Source organism: Rutidosis leptorrhynchoides, chromosome 2 (assembly GCF_046630445.1).
Source record: "Rutidosis leptorrhynchoides isolate AG116_Rl617_1_P2 chromosome 2, CSIRO_AGI_Rlap_v1, whole genome shotgun sequence".
In the NCBI taxonomy this organism is placed as follows: domain Eukaryota; kingdom Viridiplantae; phylum Streptophyta; class Magnoliopsida; order Asterales; family Asteraceae; genus Rutidosis; species Rutidosis leptorrhynchoides.
The window spans coordinates 607,249,088-607,268,793 of record NC_092334.1 but is presented as its reverse complement, the minus strand read 5'-3'; the positions used below and the strand labels follow the sequence as shown (position 1 = coordinate 607,268,793).

The following is a 19,706-nucleotide window of genomic DNA, read 5'->3' as shown; positions in this document are numbered from 1 at the left end:
TAATTAAAATCCTCGAATTTTTATCTCAAAAACACACAACAAACTCTAATGTTAGTGCACCAAGCCACCAATTACCAAGTGAGATAAAAATCAAAGAACAAGGTTTAACAAATTTCTTAAACTTTAGCCCTCAAAAGAATAAACAAATTACAAAATCAACCCCACATCTTTCTCCTCACGTAAATCATTTTACATTCACAACAAGTAAGACACTAAACCAACATTCGCCACGAAACATCCACGTGTCCATCTCACTACATGCAATCTTTACCACGTGACACTCATCTCTCACCACGTGCCACCTCATCACCGCTTCTCACCTCCCTTTATAACCCCCTTCTAAATAACCACACTTCCAACTCATCATCACTTTAACAATTTCAACAATAAAAAAAAAAATGACCGACACTCATCAAACTTTCAACCCACAACACCACACCACCGGCGGAATGCAGCACCAATATGGTGGATCCCACTACAACCAACAACAACACAAAACCTCACCGCTAGCCCATCAAGTGGTCAAGGCGGCAACCGCCTCGGTCGCTGGTGGCTCACTGTTAGTGCTATCCGGTCTCACGTTAGCTGGGACCGTTATAGCACTAACAATTGCAACACCGTTACTGGTGATATTCAGCCCGGTACTCGTACCGGCTGTCATAACGGTGTTCCTTTTGGCAACCGGGTTCTTGACATCTGGTGGATTCGGAGTTGCGGCGGTGACGGTTTTATCGTGGATCTACAGGTACGCAACCGGCGGTCACCCGCCGGGCGCGGACTCGTTGGATCAAGCCAGGGATAAGTTGGGTTATAAGGCAAGGGAAATGAAGGGGAGGGCGGAACAAGCGACTGGAATGGGGCACCACCAGACCAGTGGGAGCATAGGACACCACACAAGAGCTGATATGTAGATTTTTATTATATGATGTGAAGAAGTGAGTTGTGTTGTCATCATGTGGTTTTAATTTGTTCATTGGGCTTGTTGATGAATTTTGTTTATGTTGCTTGTGTCTGTATTTTCTGTATGTGTGTGTTATGTTGACGAAATAATATAATAATAAATAATAAATATATAGATGTACTTCCATTTCTGAAAAGTGTGTGTGTTTCATATGTTTATTATTGATAATTGATAATTAAATTAAAATTACACGAATGATGGAAGCCTATATCTGGATTATTAAATTTTATGTAGATGTAGATTTACTCTGTCGAGGACTGGATCACTAGAGGGCCCAAATGAAGAAGTTCATACTTCGAAACCCATACACATGTCAGGCCCATATTTCAGCCCATATTTCAGCCCACACTACAGCACTTAATACCAAGATGCAAGCCTGTCATAGCTAATGACTATATAAGTTGAATATCAAACATGGACATCACCAAAATGGAGTCATTAAAGTAAAACAGCCTAGAATACCAAAAAGTAATTTAGTAGCTAAAGGTCATCGACATCTAGTTAAGATGTGTGTTCTAATTATGTAGCTCGTGACATATTAGTGTCATAAAATCGTTAAAAGGATCTCTCACAATTTTGGTTCAATTACTGAAGTAGTCCATCTTAAAGATGGGAACTATGGAAGTGTTTAAAAAATTAGTTAATATACATAAAAATGTTACTCGTATTATTCTTTGAAAAGCATATGAACTATCTGGACAAAAATTAAATATGAATTAGTTGGTTAAGGATATGTAAAATTCCTAGGATTTCCAAGGACAAAAATTAGACTCTTGTGACACAATTCTTCATTAAAAGTAACTGACATATCAGCAGGCATCAACGACGCTCATCATTTGTACGTATCACACGTTCGGGCAGAAATAGTGTTACTGGTAGAGGTCCGTGAACGAATCCGGTAAAACCTCCCTTTCTATAGTGTGAATATATGCTCAATTGTTTTAAACAAAATCATGTATCCTAAGGATGGAACCCATGACCTTTCAATATCCAATGACACAAAGTACATGAGGGAACCGTTTTGCTATGCTTGCAAGTTCGACTAACACTCTCAACTATAATTTATAATGTACTTCTTCTATAACGTACTTCTTCGTACAAATTAAATCTAACTATATTCTATAACGTACTTCTCCGTACAAATTAAAACTCACTATATTAATTAATTATTGTATGGTAGACAACACAACTAAATGAAACAATGAAATTAAAATTCACTATATTAGTTAATTATTTTATAGTAGACAACACAACCAAATGTACAACTCCGATATACAATGCTTTCGTCCTCTGTTGCAAAATAACATAATGTGGGGCTAAAGCTCCTGGACTAAGTGAGGGTTACTCATTGCCATCCAAGCCCTCCTTGGCGACTTGCTAGATTACCAGAGGATTACCAGAACGAGCATAGCGTTGAAAAATAGTCTTATTTTCTAAGAAAAATGTTTGTGTTCTAGTAAAAAATTAGTTAATATTAATTCGTAATAATATTATTTCGGAAAGAATATAAAATAATACGGAATACTATTTTAGGAAGAATATCTGAAAACAAAAAATAGTTAGCATTCATCGCATATATAACACTTATTAGAGATGATATTGAACGTCAATACTCCGGTGTAGGTCCAGGATACTTCTTTGTTCAATCCTGGGGCTATTTACAAGAATTATTAGATATATACTAGTACTAGGAGTGCATCAAATATGCATTCATTGATTCTCTCCAAAGGTCACAATTGTCGCGAGGAAACATATCAATGACAAGGAACACATTTTTGTTATGCTACTAATGTCTAATACTATATGTCGACTGAAACATATAGTTGCTCTGGTGTTATGGGACCACCGGATTTATGTGTTGAGTATGTCGACCGAAAGAAAGAAGAGAGACAATTCAAATGTCAGCGCATAAATAGAAAGCTCTCAATCTCCGCTTCTTCCATATTGATTCACCTTCTCGCTATTCTGTGGCATCGTGGCTGAAAAAAATTACGAGCGCATAAAAAATGCGGATGGGCATACTAGGTGTAATGCTTCAAAAAGAATGTTAACGTGACGAACAAAAATTAGAAAATTTTTGTTGAAAAAAATATTATTATTCTAATTAACATTCTGATAATATTATAATTTGAAAATAACGAACATACCTCTCCGCCTATTTGATACCCCTCTTTGAGGATACACATTAATTACGAACTCATGATTAATCATCAAATTTTGTGTAACAAGACGAATATCAACATCGAATGCTCTCATTTGTCACTCACACACGCGTTAGGAGGAAATCCAATTCGCGACGATGTTAACAGTACCGAAGGTTGGGAAAAAAAACTTAGGGTTTAGGATTTAGTGTTTACCTTCTCAAATCGCATTGATATTGAGAGTACCATCAAATATTAGAAAAAACCTAGTGAGGATTGAACCTTAGTTGACAGTACCCCAAGTTAGATCTCACCCCTATACCACTCTAAGTCAAGCCGGTGGTTGTGTAGCAAATATATTGACAAGTTCATCAAACTACTTTGCAAGAACATATAATCCAACATCATGAATCACTTACGTAAAACTAAAAAAGAATTTGTGTTTTGAATAAACCCAGCTGACCCGTACAAATGTGTTCCCGTTATGCAAAAATCCCACTCGTCTGTCTGATTCTCGCCATCTAGGTGGCATAGTTTCAATGTACATGAATATTGTAATAACAAATGGGACCTACTTGTAATCTTGTATACCTTCAAGATAAACTAATCTTAAAAACATGAGATAAAATAAAAACCCAACCTAAAAAAGCTAACTCCTCTAAACGAAGACAAAACGGGCATATAACCGATTTGATAAGTGCAGATGAATACCACCAAGAATCGAAGGAGTATCACAATCAAATCTGTTCATGTTTGTTCAAGAAAGAGGGCTGATTTGTCGAAGCGAGAAGTCTAGCCCATGTCCTGTCAGTCAATTTGACAACATTTGTCGCCTCGGTCACACGCTGCAATAATATATGCATTACATTTTAATAGGATTTACATTAAGATATTATTACGAGTTCAAGAGGAAATTTCGAACAATATTTGGAACTAAACCGGATAATACGGACAGCAGAATGTGCAATTCTATGCCAAAAACAATTATGGTTCAAATTGGGTGATCTGCGGTACGAGTCTGGTTGGCTTTGGAAGTTCTTGTGTTTGTTTTGTAAACGAAAAGGTACCACTTACCCAAATTGGAATATATGCATGTCTGCTGTTGACGGGTCCAACCGTAAAACCCGAGTATCCTGCCATGGCTCCATGAATTGCACTTTGAGCAAGAAGTGTGCAATATATATTATCTGATGCGTTACTTGGAACAGCACGGATCATGTATGTTGGATCTGCACAATATGATAGTTACGAATAGCATAAATCTGAAAGATGAACATAGTTACATGGTAAAAAAACAAAGTGATACAGAAGGAAATAATATGATTAACTCATGAGAGCTGAAAGTAGATAGTATTTAGTTTCAAAAAATACCTATATATTTCATATTTATAGGCATTTTCTTCACCGTTGTGAAATGGTCCTGTCACATGAAACTCAGTGAGATTAAGACATTAATGTACAGAAAATGGACTAGTATTGTGTAATTGTTACAATACGAAAAGAAAAAAAAAATATAGGTCAGGCCAGGTCAGGTTGCGCCAAGTGCCAACTCATCTACACTTTTTTGTCAAAATTTTTAAATATATACTGTAATAAACTAATGTACTGTAGATGATTAGATATCTTATCTTATACTAACAGATAATAACATAATATTATATTAAAATATAATGTGGGATGTCGCAAGTATTTCAATTCACAATGGACTGTAACGTTTAGATGATGATTGACCTGTACAGCCCGCTCAACCGATCTGACCCGTTTCATTTTTGAGATTTAATATAACAAATTAAACCCAAATAGACCCATTTATATATAAATTGTCAGAAATTGTCACCCGTAATAATGATAAAAGACGACACCCCTACTATACCTTTATCATCTGAGTTAACCATTGACCAATATCGAGAAGTAACTTATTTCCAGATGCATCTTTCTCCTCAGCTGCATTTACACTTTCAGAAACATAATCTTGGCCCGCGCCTTCTGCTAACACAATTACAACATGCCCATTTTCTTTAAGCCTTTGTTGAACAAATTCATAAAGACCACCCTGCCCTTCGAGATAGAATGGAGACTCTGGAATCAAGCAACAATCCTGTTACAATCGATACCTATTAACATCTTGTATAGAGATATTTGTGCAGGAGAACAATTAGTCAATTACAAAATCATTATTTTGATTATTTCTCACCGGATGTAGCAAAAGTTTATGATTCATCTACCATTATAGACAACACTAACAAGGAATAAGTCACAATTATTTTGATTATTCTCTGTTTAGTTACTTGAGTTCTTACCACATCTCGACTAGCCAGCGTAGCAAACATAGCAATAAATCCTGAAAGGTCGGATACATTTGTAAGAATTAAAAAAATGTAAAATATAAATTAAAATAAATATCCGTTTACACTGTACAACATACCACTGTATCGACCCATTAGCTTCACTATACCAACTCCATTTTCAACACTCTCCACCTCCACATGTGCAGCATTTATTGCCCTTTGAGCTTCCTCAACAGCAGTATCAAATCCAAAAGATTTGTCTATTACCTAAAATAATTATGTATTGTAAGCCACCACTATATTAGAAGATTAAAGATAGACGAAAGAACTTACAGCAATATCATTATCAATTGTCTTGGGGATCCCAGCTACTGCCACTTGGAGTTGGCGCTTTTCAATTTCCTACAAAAAAAAAAAATTATAATAATAAATAAAAAAAATAAAAAAAATAAAAAAACCTTACAACATATGGCTTAATGGCAAGTCAAACAAAATTGAATATAAACGTTAAACAAGCAATCACCTTGTAGATGGCAGCTGCTCCTTTTTGAGTGCCATCACCTCCAATTATGTACACCTGGAACACCAAGTATCTTATGATCTCTTTTAAAGGTTAAAAATTGTCACCAACCTTGATGTGGAGGGTAAAAAAATAAAAAAAAATAACCTGATTTATCCCACGGTCCTGAATGTTATCAACTATCTTGTTAGTATCATGACCTCCTCTTGATGTTTGAAGAATTGTACCCCCACGTTTATGAATATCGTTAACAGTTTTTGGAGTTAGTTCCATAGTGTTTCTTGAGTAGAAACCCCTATACCCTCCCTTGAAAAAAAATATGTTGTTGTCAGTTAAATGAACATCATATATCATTTAAAAACCTAAAAGTCGTATGAAAGACGATACTGTCTACATAACATTGTAACTGGAGATATAATTTTACATATTAACTTAAAAAAAAGCCAACCTCAATTCCAAGTATATTATTAACACCATACATATAATTCAAGCCGCATACTATCTCTCTAATCACTGTGTTGATCCCTGGACATAAACCACCACATGTCACAATACAAGCTTGCACCTCCTCTGGCTTGAAATAAATCTAACAATGTAAAAAAAATGCTTAGACTAAAGTGAAAAAATATAAAAATTAGCTTAAGTATTTACTAAATACCTTTTCCCTGGGTCCTGCACGCCGAAAGTGCACTCCTCTTGGGCTGCCTTTTTGAACAACTATCTACAATAAGAGGTTTTACCAAATTAGACTGGTGGTGAAAGAGATACTAGGATTAGGTCAAGAGAAAGGGTTCACGTACTTGCTGAGCTAAAACGTCTTCAGGACTAACATAGGTGTTCCTGAGGAAGATGGTAATATACCGTTTAGTAAGATGCAAAACTAGCCGTATGCATGTATTAGAGACTATTAAACATGGTATGTTTATGATAATATAATACAAAAAAGCCAAAGTAAAACATATACTGTGTAAACTTACTTAACTATTGCATAGGCTTGGCTGTAGTCTAATGGGTTTGGATAGGTCTGCAAGAAGAAATAAGAAGACTACGATTAACAACAACCAAAAGGCATGTTCGCATTAGTAAAAGTATACTACAAGTATTGCACTAAACATAAAAGTATATGATTAAAAGTAACAAAGATGACAATAGAGCAATCTATTTCTCGAAGTGGACCCTGCCATTTCTGCACAGCATGGGATGAAGTTCCAAAGTCTATACATCTAAACACCAGCTGATACATACACGACTAGTCTTCTTGAAAATATGATATTGTGACAGATGTTAGTCATGTCTATTCAATAATGCATAATGTATAATCCTTGTTTGTTGAGCAATATACATGTCTGTGGTACAAAATATACAGTATTTTTTGTAGTTATACCGAAAACTGAAATTAGGTACTTTCAGGTTAAGTTCTTCTATGTGTCAATTCGATTGATTTCCAAAAACAAGAATCCAAAGTTATATGCTGACTGTAGAAATTGGTTCGTTAAAGGTGAGATATCTTGTAAAACTATTGTGATCACTACATTAGTTGCAAACTATAGATATACACATACACAGCATTACAATGAACAGAGTTATGTGTATTATTCTGCTACTAACACTCAAACAAGTCAAATCTGAATCCTCCAACAAACTAGGAATGAATTCAGCCTCCAAATAATCACACGGATTTCACAAATTATAACGATCACACGGATTTCACGTGCATATTTATCAATTTCATAACATGAAAAATATATAAATGATTGACATGGAAAAGTCAAAACGACAATGTCAATGGTTAAAGTACTTACCGGTAAATCAGGTAGAAAATTAGTCAAGTGAGGAACGTCTTCGAGAACAAAACCGTCATCATCATCATCGTCACCAGTTGAAGTGTTGTTTTGATCCAACTTTTGAGCTCTGATCGGATAATAACCAGAAATTAATGAGCTCCTGGAGTTAATTTTGGGATTACGAGTGAAGTTTGTGAATAAAGGAAGAGGTTTGAAGGATCTGGATGAAAACGGTGACGTTTTAATGACAGAGAATTGAAGGTTTGGGGAATTAGTCAGTGATAGATTCATTGAGAATCTGGTTTTGGGGGGGAGAGATTAGAGATGTGAGTGTATATTTGTATGCTTAACCAATTTTATTCGGGATATAAAGTTATAAACGCAGGTATACAAATTATGTACGTAAATAGCTTAGTCGTTGGGAATGAAGATGGTCAATGTTAGACTCTCTCTGTTGTTTTTTTTTTTTTTTTTTTCAAAGAACTAAAAATAAATCTCTCTTAGACCACTCCCATCGGCATGTGCTGGAGAGTGTCATCAAACTCGTCATGGGAGGACACCAATGGCATTCCCTTGCCCTCACGTCCGCCCTCACTTTTCCCTCGACATTCGCCCTGCACCAAATCATATATAAGCATAAATGAGGACGAATCAAACACCCTCTCACCTACTTTTGTGCATTGTTTACTTGTACACACAGCATATACAACTTGTATCTTAATTTATTTAATTTATTTTGTGGGGTATGTAATGGTGAGTGAGTATGTCATGGTTAGTAAGGCCACTCCCTATCGTAACTAAACTATTCATCCTCTTAACATGCCACATCAGCGCCACATCAGCGCTCAAATCCTATAACTAATTCATAAAATCCTATAACTAAACACTGCCTATCATAACTAAAACATCTTCCTCTTAACTGCCACGTCATTAATTTATTTCTTTTATATTTATTTTAAATTCTAAATGACATAAAAATATTAATAAATATACAACTAATCACATTTTTTAAACAACGCTTTTATTAATTAAACACAAATACGGTTACATTTTTTTTTATAAAAAAGACAAATAAATAAAAATACAACAATAATATAAATTGATTCAATTGTGCTTGGCATCTAGCCATTTGGAATATATTCACGCAACATCACTTTTTCAGTAACCTACGCAATTTTGAACAAGCTTATGTAAAACATGCACTTTTTCATAAAATGGGACCCACATTTAGTTTATAACTTTCACCAAATCCATGGTGGAAGTGGGTAACTAAGACGGGTAACTAATCCGTGCCTATGGTTCATTACGGGTAATGACGGATAACTAGCGGGTAACTAGCGGGTAATGAACCATAGGGTGTGGTCTAATGGTGTGTTATGAGAGTGTTATGAGAGGAAGTGTTGAGTAAGTTGGAGAGAGAAAGCTAATGTGACGCTGAGAAAATGTCCATGACGGCGTCATAGTTGGGATTGGTCTTAGCCCTCAAACTTGAATGCATTTTCTAATTTTAAGGTTGTCACTAGATTACTTCTAACTCTACATGTGACGTTAGATGTCACGGTCATGGAGTTAAGATAAATAAATACAACTAGTTGTGGAGCCCTCGCTTCGCGCCGGGGGCTCCGTTTTGAATGCGAGTTAAAAAAAAATCTTGATCTATTTAAAAAAAAATCTTGATCTATTTAAAAAAAAATCTTGATCTATTTTGTAAAAAAGAAATTTTTTCGACATAACATTGAAGGGTTGTTCCTTTTGTGAAAGTTGCTTCTTTTAGCGTTCGGGTTTTATTTAAAAAAAAAAAAGTTAGTAAAGTGGGGGTTCGATTTGTATTTTAATAAAAGTTAGTGCGTTAAGTTTGTGAAATTTGAAAAAAATTTACGTATAAAGTGGGGGTTCGATTTGTATTTTAATAAAAGTTAGGGGTTAAGTTTGTGAAAATTGAATATTAGTTATAATAAAAAAAGTTAGTAAAGTGGGAGTTCGATTTGTATTTTAATAAAAATTAGGGGGTTAAGCTTGTGAAATTTGGGAAAAAATATACGTATAAAGTGGGGGTTCGATTTGTATTTTAATGATGGTTAGAGGGGAAAAATATACGTATAAAGTGGGGGTTCGTTTTGTATTTTAATGAAAGTTAGAGGGTTAAGTTTGCGGAAAGTGAAAAAAGGAATAGTTTTAATGAAAGTTAGAGGGTTAAGTTTGCGGAAAGTGAAAAAGGAATAGTACTATTCATTTCCACTTTATCTTTTAGATATAGGTATATAATAACAATAATAAAACTATGTGTATAAAGAGGTGAGATGCTGACAATCTTTTCCTTATCCGAGAATAAAGACAAATCATTTTTTCACCAGATTGAAAACACTCTCAAAATTAGAGAAAGTCATCTCTCTTTTTATTCGACGGATAGATAGATTGCTTCCGAGTGGACCTCCGGTCAATAAGTAGGATAAAAAATTTAAAAAAATAAAATTTAGACGTCATGGAATGGTAAAATCAAATTTCTATTGGTTTTAAATCATGCCTGAAATTTAATTTAGACTCTAAGAGTCAGTCAAGTCGTCAATAAATCGACGTTTGATAAAGATAAATAAATGAGAGTGTTAAATTTGAGTATTAAATTTTTGGTGTTTGATGTGATAAAATGTGATTGAAAGTTTAGGATGAAAAATATAACTTAATAATATATAAAATTATTTACTGAAATCTAATTGGACCAAAAAATTCTGACGCCTACTTTTTTTGGTAAGAATGGTGACTGACGCCCCGGGAGCGTCAGATCTGACGCCGGGTTAAAGATGTAAGGGGCGTCAGCAGTGGCGGACCCAGGAAAGTTTTTCACCGGGGGCGAATTTTTTTTTCCAAACGTATGGATTTTTTTGGCAAAATATGGAGGTTTTGAGACAAAATATAGAAGTTTTGGGATAAAATATAGAGTTTTTTTGTAAACAAAATTTAGAGGTTTTTTGGGCAAAATACGAAGGTTTTGGGACAAAATATGGAGGGTTTGGTGCAAAATATTGAAGGGACCCGTTCATATACATTATAAACGATTCACAATAGTTGATTTCATTGCGAAGTATTTGACCTCTATATGATATATTTTACAAACATTGCATTCGTTTTTAAAAGACAAACTTTCATTACATCGAAAGTTGACAGGCATGCATACCATTTCATAATATATCAAACTATTAATGACTTAATAATAATCTTGATGAACTCAACGAATCGAATGCAACGTCTTTTGAAATATGTCATGAATGACTCCAAGTAATATCTCTAAAATGAGCACATGCATAGCGGAAGATTTCATTCATACCTGAGAATAAACATGCTTAAAAGTGTCAACCAAAAGGTTGGTGAGTTCATTAGTTTATCAAAATCAATCATTTCCAATTATATAATATACCACAAGATTTCTATTTCCATTTCTCATAAATATACGTCCCATACATAGAGACAAAAATTATTCATATGGATTGAACACCTGGTAATCGACCTTAACAATATGCATATAGAATATCTCCATCATTCCGGGACAACTTTGGACATGATAAATTCGCCAATTCGGACATGATAAATTCGCCATCATTTCGGGACAACTTCGGACATGATAAATTCGCCATCATTCCGGGACAACTTCGGACATGATAAAAAGGGCATATTCGATTTCGATAATTCAACCATAGAATGTAGTTTCGATTACTTGTGTCTATTTCGTAAAACAGTTATAAAAGTAGCGCATGTATTCTCAGTCCCAAAAATATATATTGCAAAAGCATTTAAAAAGGGAGCAAATGAAACTCACAATACTGTATTTCGTAGCAATTAATCATATGACAGCACTGAACAAGTGCAGGGTTGGCCTCGGATTCACGAACCTATATCATTTATATATATATTAACACATATAATTAACATGTAATAGTAATCAAACCGGTTTATATATTTTAATTATATAATATTTTACTTAATTAAAAGAGTAATGTATTTATTACTTTACTAATTATATATATATTTGTATATATGTTATGTTAAAATAATAAATTAAATATATTTGTAGAATATATTTTAAATAAATAATTAGTATTCATTATAAAAATATTAATATAGTTATATTATATGTTTTAAATATATTTTTATATAATTATTATTTATTTGGTATAATAATGTTAATAATTATAATAATAATAATAAAAAATTGCATCTTGTTATGATAATAGTAATAATACTAATAATAATTAAATTTAATAGTGATATTGATATTAGTAACTTTGATAATAATACTAATAATAACTAAATTTAATAATAATAATAATAATAATAATAATAATAATAATAATAATAATAATAATAATAATAATAATAATAATAATGATAATGATAATAATAATAATTATATTTATACGGTGTACCTAATTAAAAAGAATCACGCGTTTTGTTTTTCTCCCCCAAACAGATCGAATAGCGGAAGCAAGGAGAAAATAACACGGTTTAGGGATCTTCGATTCGTCAACAGATAAATAAATCAAGAAAACAATCATCGATGTACACTAGGTTATCATCATCATCGTTCAATCGTCATCATCAATCCTAATCATCATCGTCATCGAATAACAATAAGAGAAATTGAAGCAGTAGTTGGTATTCGGTTGTTGTCTGTTCAAATTAAGAAGAAAGATTAATCACCGCATCGTGTAGTAACAAAGATTGCATCAAATCATCATCCATCGATCATGAAATCGGCCTAGTAATCGATTAAGTAGGTAATTGGTGTTCTTTTTATTATTTATTTATATAAATATAAAATTTTATCAACTATCATCGATTATTATAAATTATTAACCAATTCATTCAGATTTATTGCGATGTAAACTATTTGTTTGGTCCGATTGTTTATATCTGAAATATAAAATAGAAACAACAGGGAGCAGCAGAAGTTCCTCGGGTGGGTTTTGGTTGATTGAATAAATTAGGAAATAATGAACATAGTTGTGTTCAATAATAGGTAATAAGGTTGTGGCTGTGTGATTGTAAAATAAAAGTGAAGTTGGGTTGTACCAGAAACAGAAATGAAACTCACCAACAATTGCGTTTGAACAGAAATAGTGGTTTCATTGTTTGCTGTTGAAGGGTATTGGTTTAATGGTGGGTTCAGCTAGTAAACAAAACCGGACAGAAGTATCAAACATAGCAGCAGCAACAGTTATAATGACGGTTTGGTGTGGTTGTTGAGTAAAATAGAAACAGAAGCAAGATTATACGCAGAAGCATGGGACGGTTTTACAGGTGGTTATTCAGTGTTGTTCAACGAGGAAGAAACAGAAAGAAGCTATAGCAGAAATAGCTGCAGTCTTTGATGCTTTTAAGTGATGGTGCTGCGGTGGTGGTGTGAAACATTGTAGCGACCCGACAAAATCGTCATTGACGGCGCCGTTAACTTAGGTCCCGTTACGTGGTCATAGTCCCTATATGAGACGCGTTTGACCAAAATTATGTCGCATTCATTTGAAACGTACAAGACTTACAAAGTTTAGTTTACCAAACGGTTCGACAACAAGTTTAAGTTTACAAAAGTTATAAAGTATAAATGAAATAACTTGCGACACAATTAGTTTAAAATCACGGTTGCTATAAATAGCGTAAATATGTATGTAAACATTTGTTTGAATCCAAAGGTGCTATCACTAGTGTACGCATGTATGCTTGACTCCAAGCAAGTAATCAAAGTGTATGCATGTATGCTTGACCCCAAGCAAGTATGAGTGTACGCGGAAGCATGTATCAAATAGCCAATCATGAACCTGAGAAACATATAGAAAACTGTCAACGAAAAACGTTGGTGAAATCATAGGTGTTTGTAAACGTTGTTTTTGAACCACAAGATTTTGTATAGTTGATTATCCAAATCGTTTGCATTCCAAAAGTTGTTGTTTGTATCGCGAGCATCCAATTATCAAACTTATCTATTTTGTACCCTGTTACGTAGTGTTAGAACATACACTATACTCAAAAATATATTTCATCCGCTAACGGTAGCAAACCGTCCGAATGAGGCTCGTCAAGCCCATGTGATCACATAATATAAGTTTACGTTTACACACTGCAAGTGTAACTAATGATAATTGAATTGATGCTTTTTGTTCTAACTCACTGTGAAATGTTTGTTTCCGTACTTGTGTTCAAAGTATAAAGTATGTAGTATAAAACTGTATATGTTTCTCATCCCATAATTTAAAAGTATAAAAGTTGTTGAAAGATGGGACTATGATCTCACCTCGAGTGCACGAGTATAAATGTACTTCACAAAGTAAACGTGTGCATGAAAGTTGCTTAGCCTTGACCTAAACAAAGAAGTTGTATCAATTAACCGGTTACGACACATGGTCGGTCGAAATGTGTTCAATTAGTCCTATGGCTCGTTACGACTCGATTATGTAGCATGTGAATCACGTTGTCAAGTTTCATGCAAGAATCAAGTATAAAATAAGATTAGAACGATTTCATAAGTGTTTTGTTAAGTTTGACTAAAAGTCAAACTTGGTCAAAGTCAACAAAAAAGTCAACGGGGTCGGTATCCGACAATTTTTTTGAGATTTTTAATCATATATAAGCGTGTTGGCCAAGTTTCATATTGATCGGGGGTGCGTAGAATAGTTAGAATTAAACGAAAATGCGTATTTTTGGACAGCCGGGGCCCGGAGCGGCACTCCAGAACCCTGAGCGGCGCTCAGAATGGCTGTTCAGCAAGTCTGGCAGTTTTTGAACATTCAAGCACGAATCCAACTTCAAACAACCATAACTTATGAACCGTAAACATTCAAAATACGTATCTTATATCGTTGGAAAGGTAATTTAAAGAGGAATACAACTAAACACATTTCATCAATCAAATCTATCATTAACAACAATGAAAACCTCAATAAATGATCATTATTTAACGTTTCAAGCTCAAAAATGCAAACGGTGATTCGGGAATCCAATTTACGCATACGATACGCCGTTTTGAAGGTAATGAAACATACAATACAACTAAACACTTACTAACAATATTTCATAGCATTCAATGCGTCAAAAGTTCGTTTTAAAGTTCATCAAACCCTAACCAAAATCATGAATTCAACCATTTTGCAAATGAAGCTTTTCTAAATCAACCAACACATCAAATTGAAGCTAATGATGCTAGTAACACATTTAATACATGAACTTTAATATTTAAACAACATTTAATCACTTAAAACTCAAGATTAAACACACCCATTTTCCATATTCAAACTAGTTACTCAAAACAACAAATCGAGCAAACCAAACACATATTCATGTTAGACTTGAGCCATAGACACTAATTAACACCATTTCTAGTCAAAACACTAAGAACATAAAATCTAGAGTTTTAGAAATGTTACCCAAACGAGATGAAATTGGTACCAAAATGTAAAGGATGATGAGAGGATCACGAAAATGTAATTTATTTTGATGTTTACTTGCTAGATGGGATTTAGATGATGATTCTTTACAAAAGAAGAAGATGGAGAAAATATGGAAGTAAGAAAAAGAGAGAAATGGTGGAAGATCGAAATGAGTGGTGGGTGATGACTTTGACCATTTGACCTAATTACCACATTGGTCAATTGACAAAGTTGGTCCCTCGAGTTTAAAAGCGGGTGCGGGAATTTACCGAACGAATATTTTTAAAAAAAATGCTAGAGTAAACGTGAGATGTTATAATTAAATAACGGGAATATTAGGAACGTCAGTTAACGAAAGGTACGAATTTAGATAATGGAAGATATTATCTGAAAAGAAAAAGATGGTGTTAAAATAAATTTAACGGAAAAGTGCGGGATGTTACATTACCCACACCTTAAAAGAAATTTTGTCCCGAAATTTAGTTGGAAGTAGTAGTCGTTGTTTCTTCCTCGAGATCTTGCGTTGCCAATTCTACGAATAAGCGAAGGTACTTCCTTGGGCATTTCAACGAACTTTGACAGTCGGGATTTTACGTTGTTTCAGAGTTTGGTTTTCACGATTCATAGTTTCAACCGGTTCTCCTAGGAAGTGAAGTTTGTCATCAATAGTAAGCTCATCAAAAAGGTTGACAAGTTCTTGTTCGGCAAGACACTTCTTTAAGTTTGATATATGGAATGTAGGATGAACGGAGTCTCAAATGCGTCGAAAAAATCTAAACGGCTAGCAACGGGTCCAAAACACCCCAAGATTTTCAAAGGATCAAAATATCGCGGATTTAGCTTTTTACGTTTCCTGAAACGGGTTACACCTTTCTAAGGTGCGACTTTTAACATTACGCGGTTACCCACTTGGAATTTGAAATGTTTACGTCTAACATCGGCGTAGCTCTTTTGGCGACTACAGGCCGTCTTGAGTCCTTCTCGGGTTTGAACAAATTTCTCGGTTGTTTCATGAATGAGTTCGGGTCCGGTGATTTGCTTGTCACCTACTTCGGTTCAACAATTAAGAAAATGACAATTGCGACTATATGAGTTTCGAAAAGGTGCGGCGTTAATACACGAGTGATTGCTATCATTGTAAGAGGAATTATTTAAAGGCAACAATACAAGTCCGTGATATGTTTTCCAAGGTTTGAATCGTACATTTGCTTGGTCCGTCGGTTTGTGGTTGATACGCCGTACTCATGTGTAAACGTGGTCCCGAGGCTTTTTGTAAGGCACCCCAAAAATCTAGAAGTGAAACGAGAATCTCGATCCGAGATGAGGTACATTCCTTTAAGATATATTTGAACAAGTTTTTGTTTCTCAAAAAATTCGCATCACGGAAGATTTATCGGGTTCTGAAAACGTTCGCTAGGACTATTCACCCTCGCGGCGAATACTAGTATAACGTGAAGAGTATCTCTCTCCATTGAGAATTTAGATAAAAGATTTCCTTATACGGAAGTACGAGTTTAATGCGAAAGAAATTTCCGCCTCGATGTGAGCATATCAAGCATATTGTAGTTCGTCGATAAAACTGTGTGAAAACGAGATAGTATACACGTGTAACATATGTTTGAAGTTGAAAGAATTTGTTATTCATTCGGAAGCATAAATATGGTTCGACAATAATCGAAGGTGTGTCCTTGGTATGGTTGTTATCAATATTCTCGGAGTTTTCGGAAGTCCAACAAGAAAAATAAAGTCATGTACATGGCACATGGTGGTGATTAGGTTGATCGAGTCCAATCACCATCACGTTTCATTAGAACTTTGGTATGACTTACCATAATATAACCACGTTGATCGAGTGTCGTTATATTATACTAACTCATACCTCCATTCCCACATCACTCCATAGATTCAAGTTCGTGTAATCGTGAAGATTTAAAATGAATAAAGTGTAACGACATCTCTAACGTGACTCGTATTGAATCGAAGGAATTTGTGCAACTCTGAAGAAGCATTGCCCGAGGGAAGTGTATAAATGATTGTTCACGTCGATGCGGTTCAAGTCAAACAATAATGCATTTAGGTACGAAAAGAGTAACGAATCATGATAATGAGTAGTACGTAACCGTAATGATAAGTAGCGACGACGATACTCACCTAGAGTAGTGATGGTAGTAACAAGAAGAGGTAGATAGTAAGGAACACTGGTGTGACACCGATAGTAAGTTGAGATGGTGGCGAATAACAATCTGGGAGACCGAGTTCCCGAACTAGTGTGACTAATGAAGTCGTTGTCATCCTTACGTGTATGAATCTTGAAATTATGCATGTTACCAGAAAGTGGTAGAGTACAGGATCGTATGATGAAAATTTGCTACCGTTAAGGAGTTCACCTAAGAAAGATTCAAGTATAATGCACAAGTAGTCAAGTAAGTGCTATCTATAGCAAATGTATGTCAGAATGCAATGGCTAACTATCCGGTTGTAGTCTAGACTCACTAATGCGTCCTAACGACTCTGTCAGACACACTAATGCATATCCTAGATCCCTACAACCAACGCTCTGATACCATCTGTAGCAAGCCGACAAAATCGTCATTGACGGCGCCGTTAACATAAGTCATGGTACGTGGTCATAGTCCCTATATGAGACGCGTTTGACCAAAATTATGTCGCATTCATTTGAAACGTACAAGACTTACAAAGTTTAGTTTACCAAACGGTTCGACAACAAGTTTAAGTTTACAAAAGTTATAAAGTTTAAATGAAATAACTTGCGACAAAATTAGTTTAAAATCACGGTTGCTATAAATAGCGTAAATATGTATGTAAACATTTGTTTGAATCCAAAGGTGCTATCACTAGCGTATGCATGTATGCTTGACTCCAAGCAAGTAATCAAAGTGTATGCATGTATGCTTGACCCCAAGCAAGTATGAGTGTACGCGGAAGCATGTATCAAATATCCAATCATAAACCTGAGTAACATATAGAAAACTGTCAACGAAAAACGTTGGTGAAATCATAGGTGTTTGTAAACGTTGTTTTTGAACCACAAGATTTGATATAGTTGATTATCCAAATCATTTGCATTCCAAAAGTTGTTGTTTGTATCGCGAGCATCCAATTATCAAAATTAACTGTTTTGTACCCTGTTACGTAGTGTTAGAACATACACTATACTTAAAAATATATTTCATCCGCTAACGGTAGCGAACCGTCCGAATGAGGCTCGTCAAGCCCATGTGATCACATAATATAAGTTCACGTTTACACACTGTAAGTGTAACTAATGATAATTAAATTGAGGCTTTTTGTTCTAACTCACTGTGAAATGTTTGTTTCTGTACTTGTGTTCAAAGTATAAAGTACGTAGTATAAAACTGTATATGTTTCTCATCCCATAATTTAAAAGTATAAAAGTTGTTGAAAGATGGGACTATGATCTCACCTCGAGTGCACGAGTATAAATGTACTTCACAAAGTAAACGTGTGCATGAAAGTTGCTTAGCCTTGACCTAAACAAAGAAGTTGTATCAATTAACCGGTTACGACACATGGTCGGTCGAAATGTGTTCAATTAGTCCTATGGCTCGTTACGACTCGATTATGTAGCATGTGAATCACGTTGTCAAGTTTCATGCAAGAATCAAGTATAAAATAAGATTAGAATGATTGCATAAGTGTTTTGTTAAGTTTGACTAAAAGTCAAACTTGGTCAAAGTCAACGAAAAAGTCAACGGGGTCAGGTCGGGTATCCGACAATTTTTTTGAGGTTTTTAATCATATATAAGCATGTTGGCCAAGTTTCATGTTGATCGGGGGTGCGTAGCATAGTTGGAATTAAACAAAAATGCGTATTTTTGGACAGCCGGGGCCCGGAGCGGCGCTCCAGAACCCTGAGCGGCGCTCAAAATGGCTGTTCAGCAAGTCTGGCAGTTTTTGAACACTCAAGCACGAATCCAACTTCAAACAACCCTAACTTATGAACCGTAAACATTCAAAACACGTATCTTATATCGTTGGAAAGGTAATTTAAAGAGGAATACAACTAAATACATTTCATCAATCAAATCCATCATTAACAACAATGAAAACCTCAATAAATGATCATTATTTAACGTTTCAAGCTCAAAAATGCAAACGGTGATTCGGGAATCCAATTTACGCATACGATACGCCGTTTTGAAGGTAATGAAACATACAATACAACTAAACACTTACTAACAACATTTCATAGCATTCAATGCGTCAAAAGTTCGTTTTAAAGTTCATCAAACCCTAACCAAAATCATGAATTCAACCATTTTGCAAATGAAGCTTTTCTAAATCAACCAACACATCAAATTGAAGCTAATGATGCTAGTAACACATTTAATACATGAACTTTAACATTTAAACAACATTTAATCACTCAAAACTCAAGATTAAACACACCCATTTTTCATATTCAAACTAGTTACTCAAAACAACAAATCGAGCAAACCAAACACATATTCATGTTAGACTTGAGCCATAGACACTAATTAACACCATTTCTAGTCAAAAATACTAAGAACATGAAATCTAGAGTTTTATAAATGTTACCCAAACGAGATGAAATTGG

General features: G+C 34.6%; 2 protein-coding genes across 2 annotated transcripts; one reads left to right on the top strand and one right to left on the bottom strand.

Annotated features, from left to right (window-relative positions):
- Positions 1-390: 390 nt before the first annotated feature.
- On the top strand, positions 391-1,038 carry LOC139894612 (oleosin L-like). Its single transcript, XM_071878011.1, has one exon. The coding sequence runs from the start codon at positions 399-401 to the stop codon at positions 909-911; it is 513 nt and encodes a 170-aa protein (XP_071734112.1). The 5' UTR covers positions 391-398; the 3' UTR covers positions 912-1,038.
- Positions 1,039-3,528: 2,490 nt separating this feature from the next.
- LOC139893447 (ATP-dependent 6-phosphofructokinase 4, chloroplastic-like) lies at positions 3,529-8,048 on the bottom strand. The gene is made up of 14 exons (XM_071876610.1): positions 7,713-8,048; positions 6,888-6,934; positions 6,711-6,750; positions 6,569-6,631; positions 6,359-6,496; positions 6,058-6,216; positions 5,914-5,967; positions 5,724-5,792; positions 5,528-5,657; positions 5,403-5,443; positions 4,976-5,200; positions 4,474-4,522; positions 4,177-4,331; positions 3,529-3,947 (listed from the first exon to the last, which is right to left on the bottom strand). Exons 1-14 carry the CDS (start codon positions 7,983-7,985, stop codon positions 3,840-3,842), a joined length of 1,551 nt encoding a protein of 516 aa, XP_071732711.1. The 5' UTR covers positions 7,986-8,048; the 3' UTR covers positions 3,529-3,839.
- Positions 8,049-19,706: the final 11,658 nt, after the last annotated feature.

Coding starts and splice junctions, on each gene's coding strand:
- LOC139893447 (XM_071876610.1), bottom strand. CDS start 7,985: ATGAATCTATCACTGACTAATTCCCCAAACCTTCAATTCTCTGTCATT. Junction 5,968..6,057: donor AGGACCGTGGGATAAATCAG/GTTATTTTTTTT, acceptor TTGGTGTTCCAG/GTGTACATAATTGGAGGTGA. Junction 5,201..5,402: donor CGCTGGCTAGTCGAGATGTG/GTAAGAACTCAA, acceptor CGATTGTAACAG/GATTGTTGCTTGATTCCAGA.
- LOC139894612 (XM_071878011.1), top strand. CDS start 399: ATGACCGACACTCATCAAACTTTCAACCCACAACACCACACCACCGGC.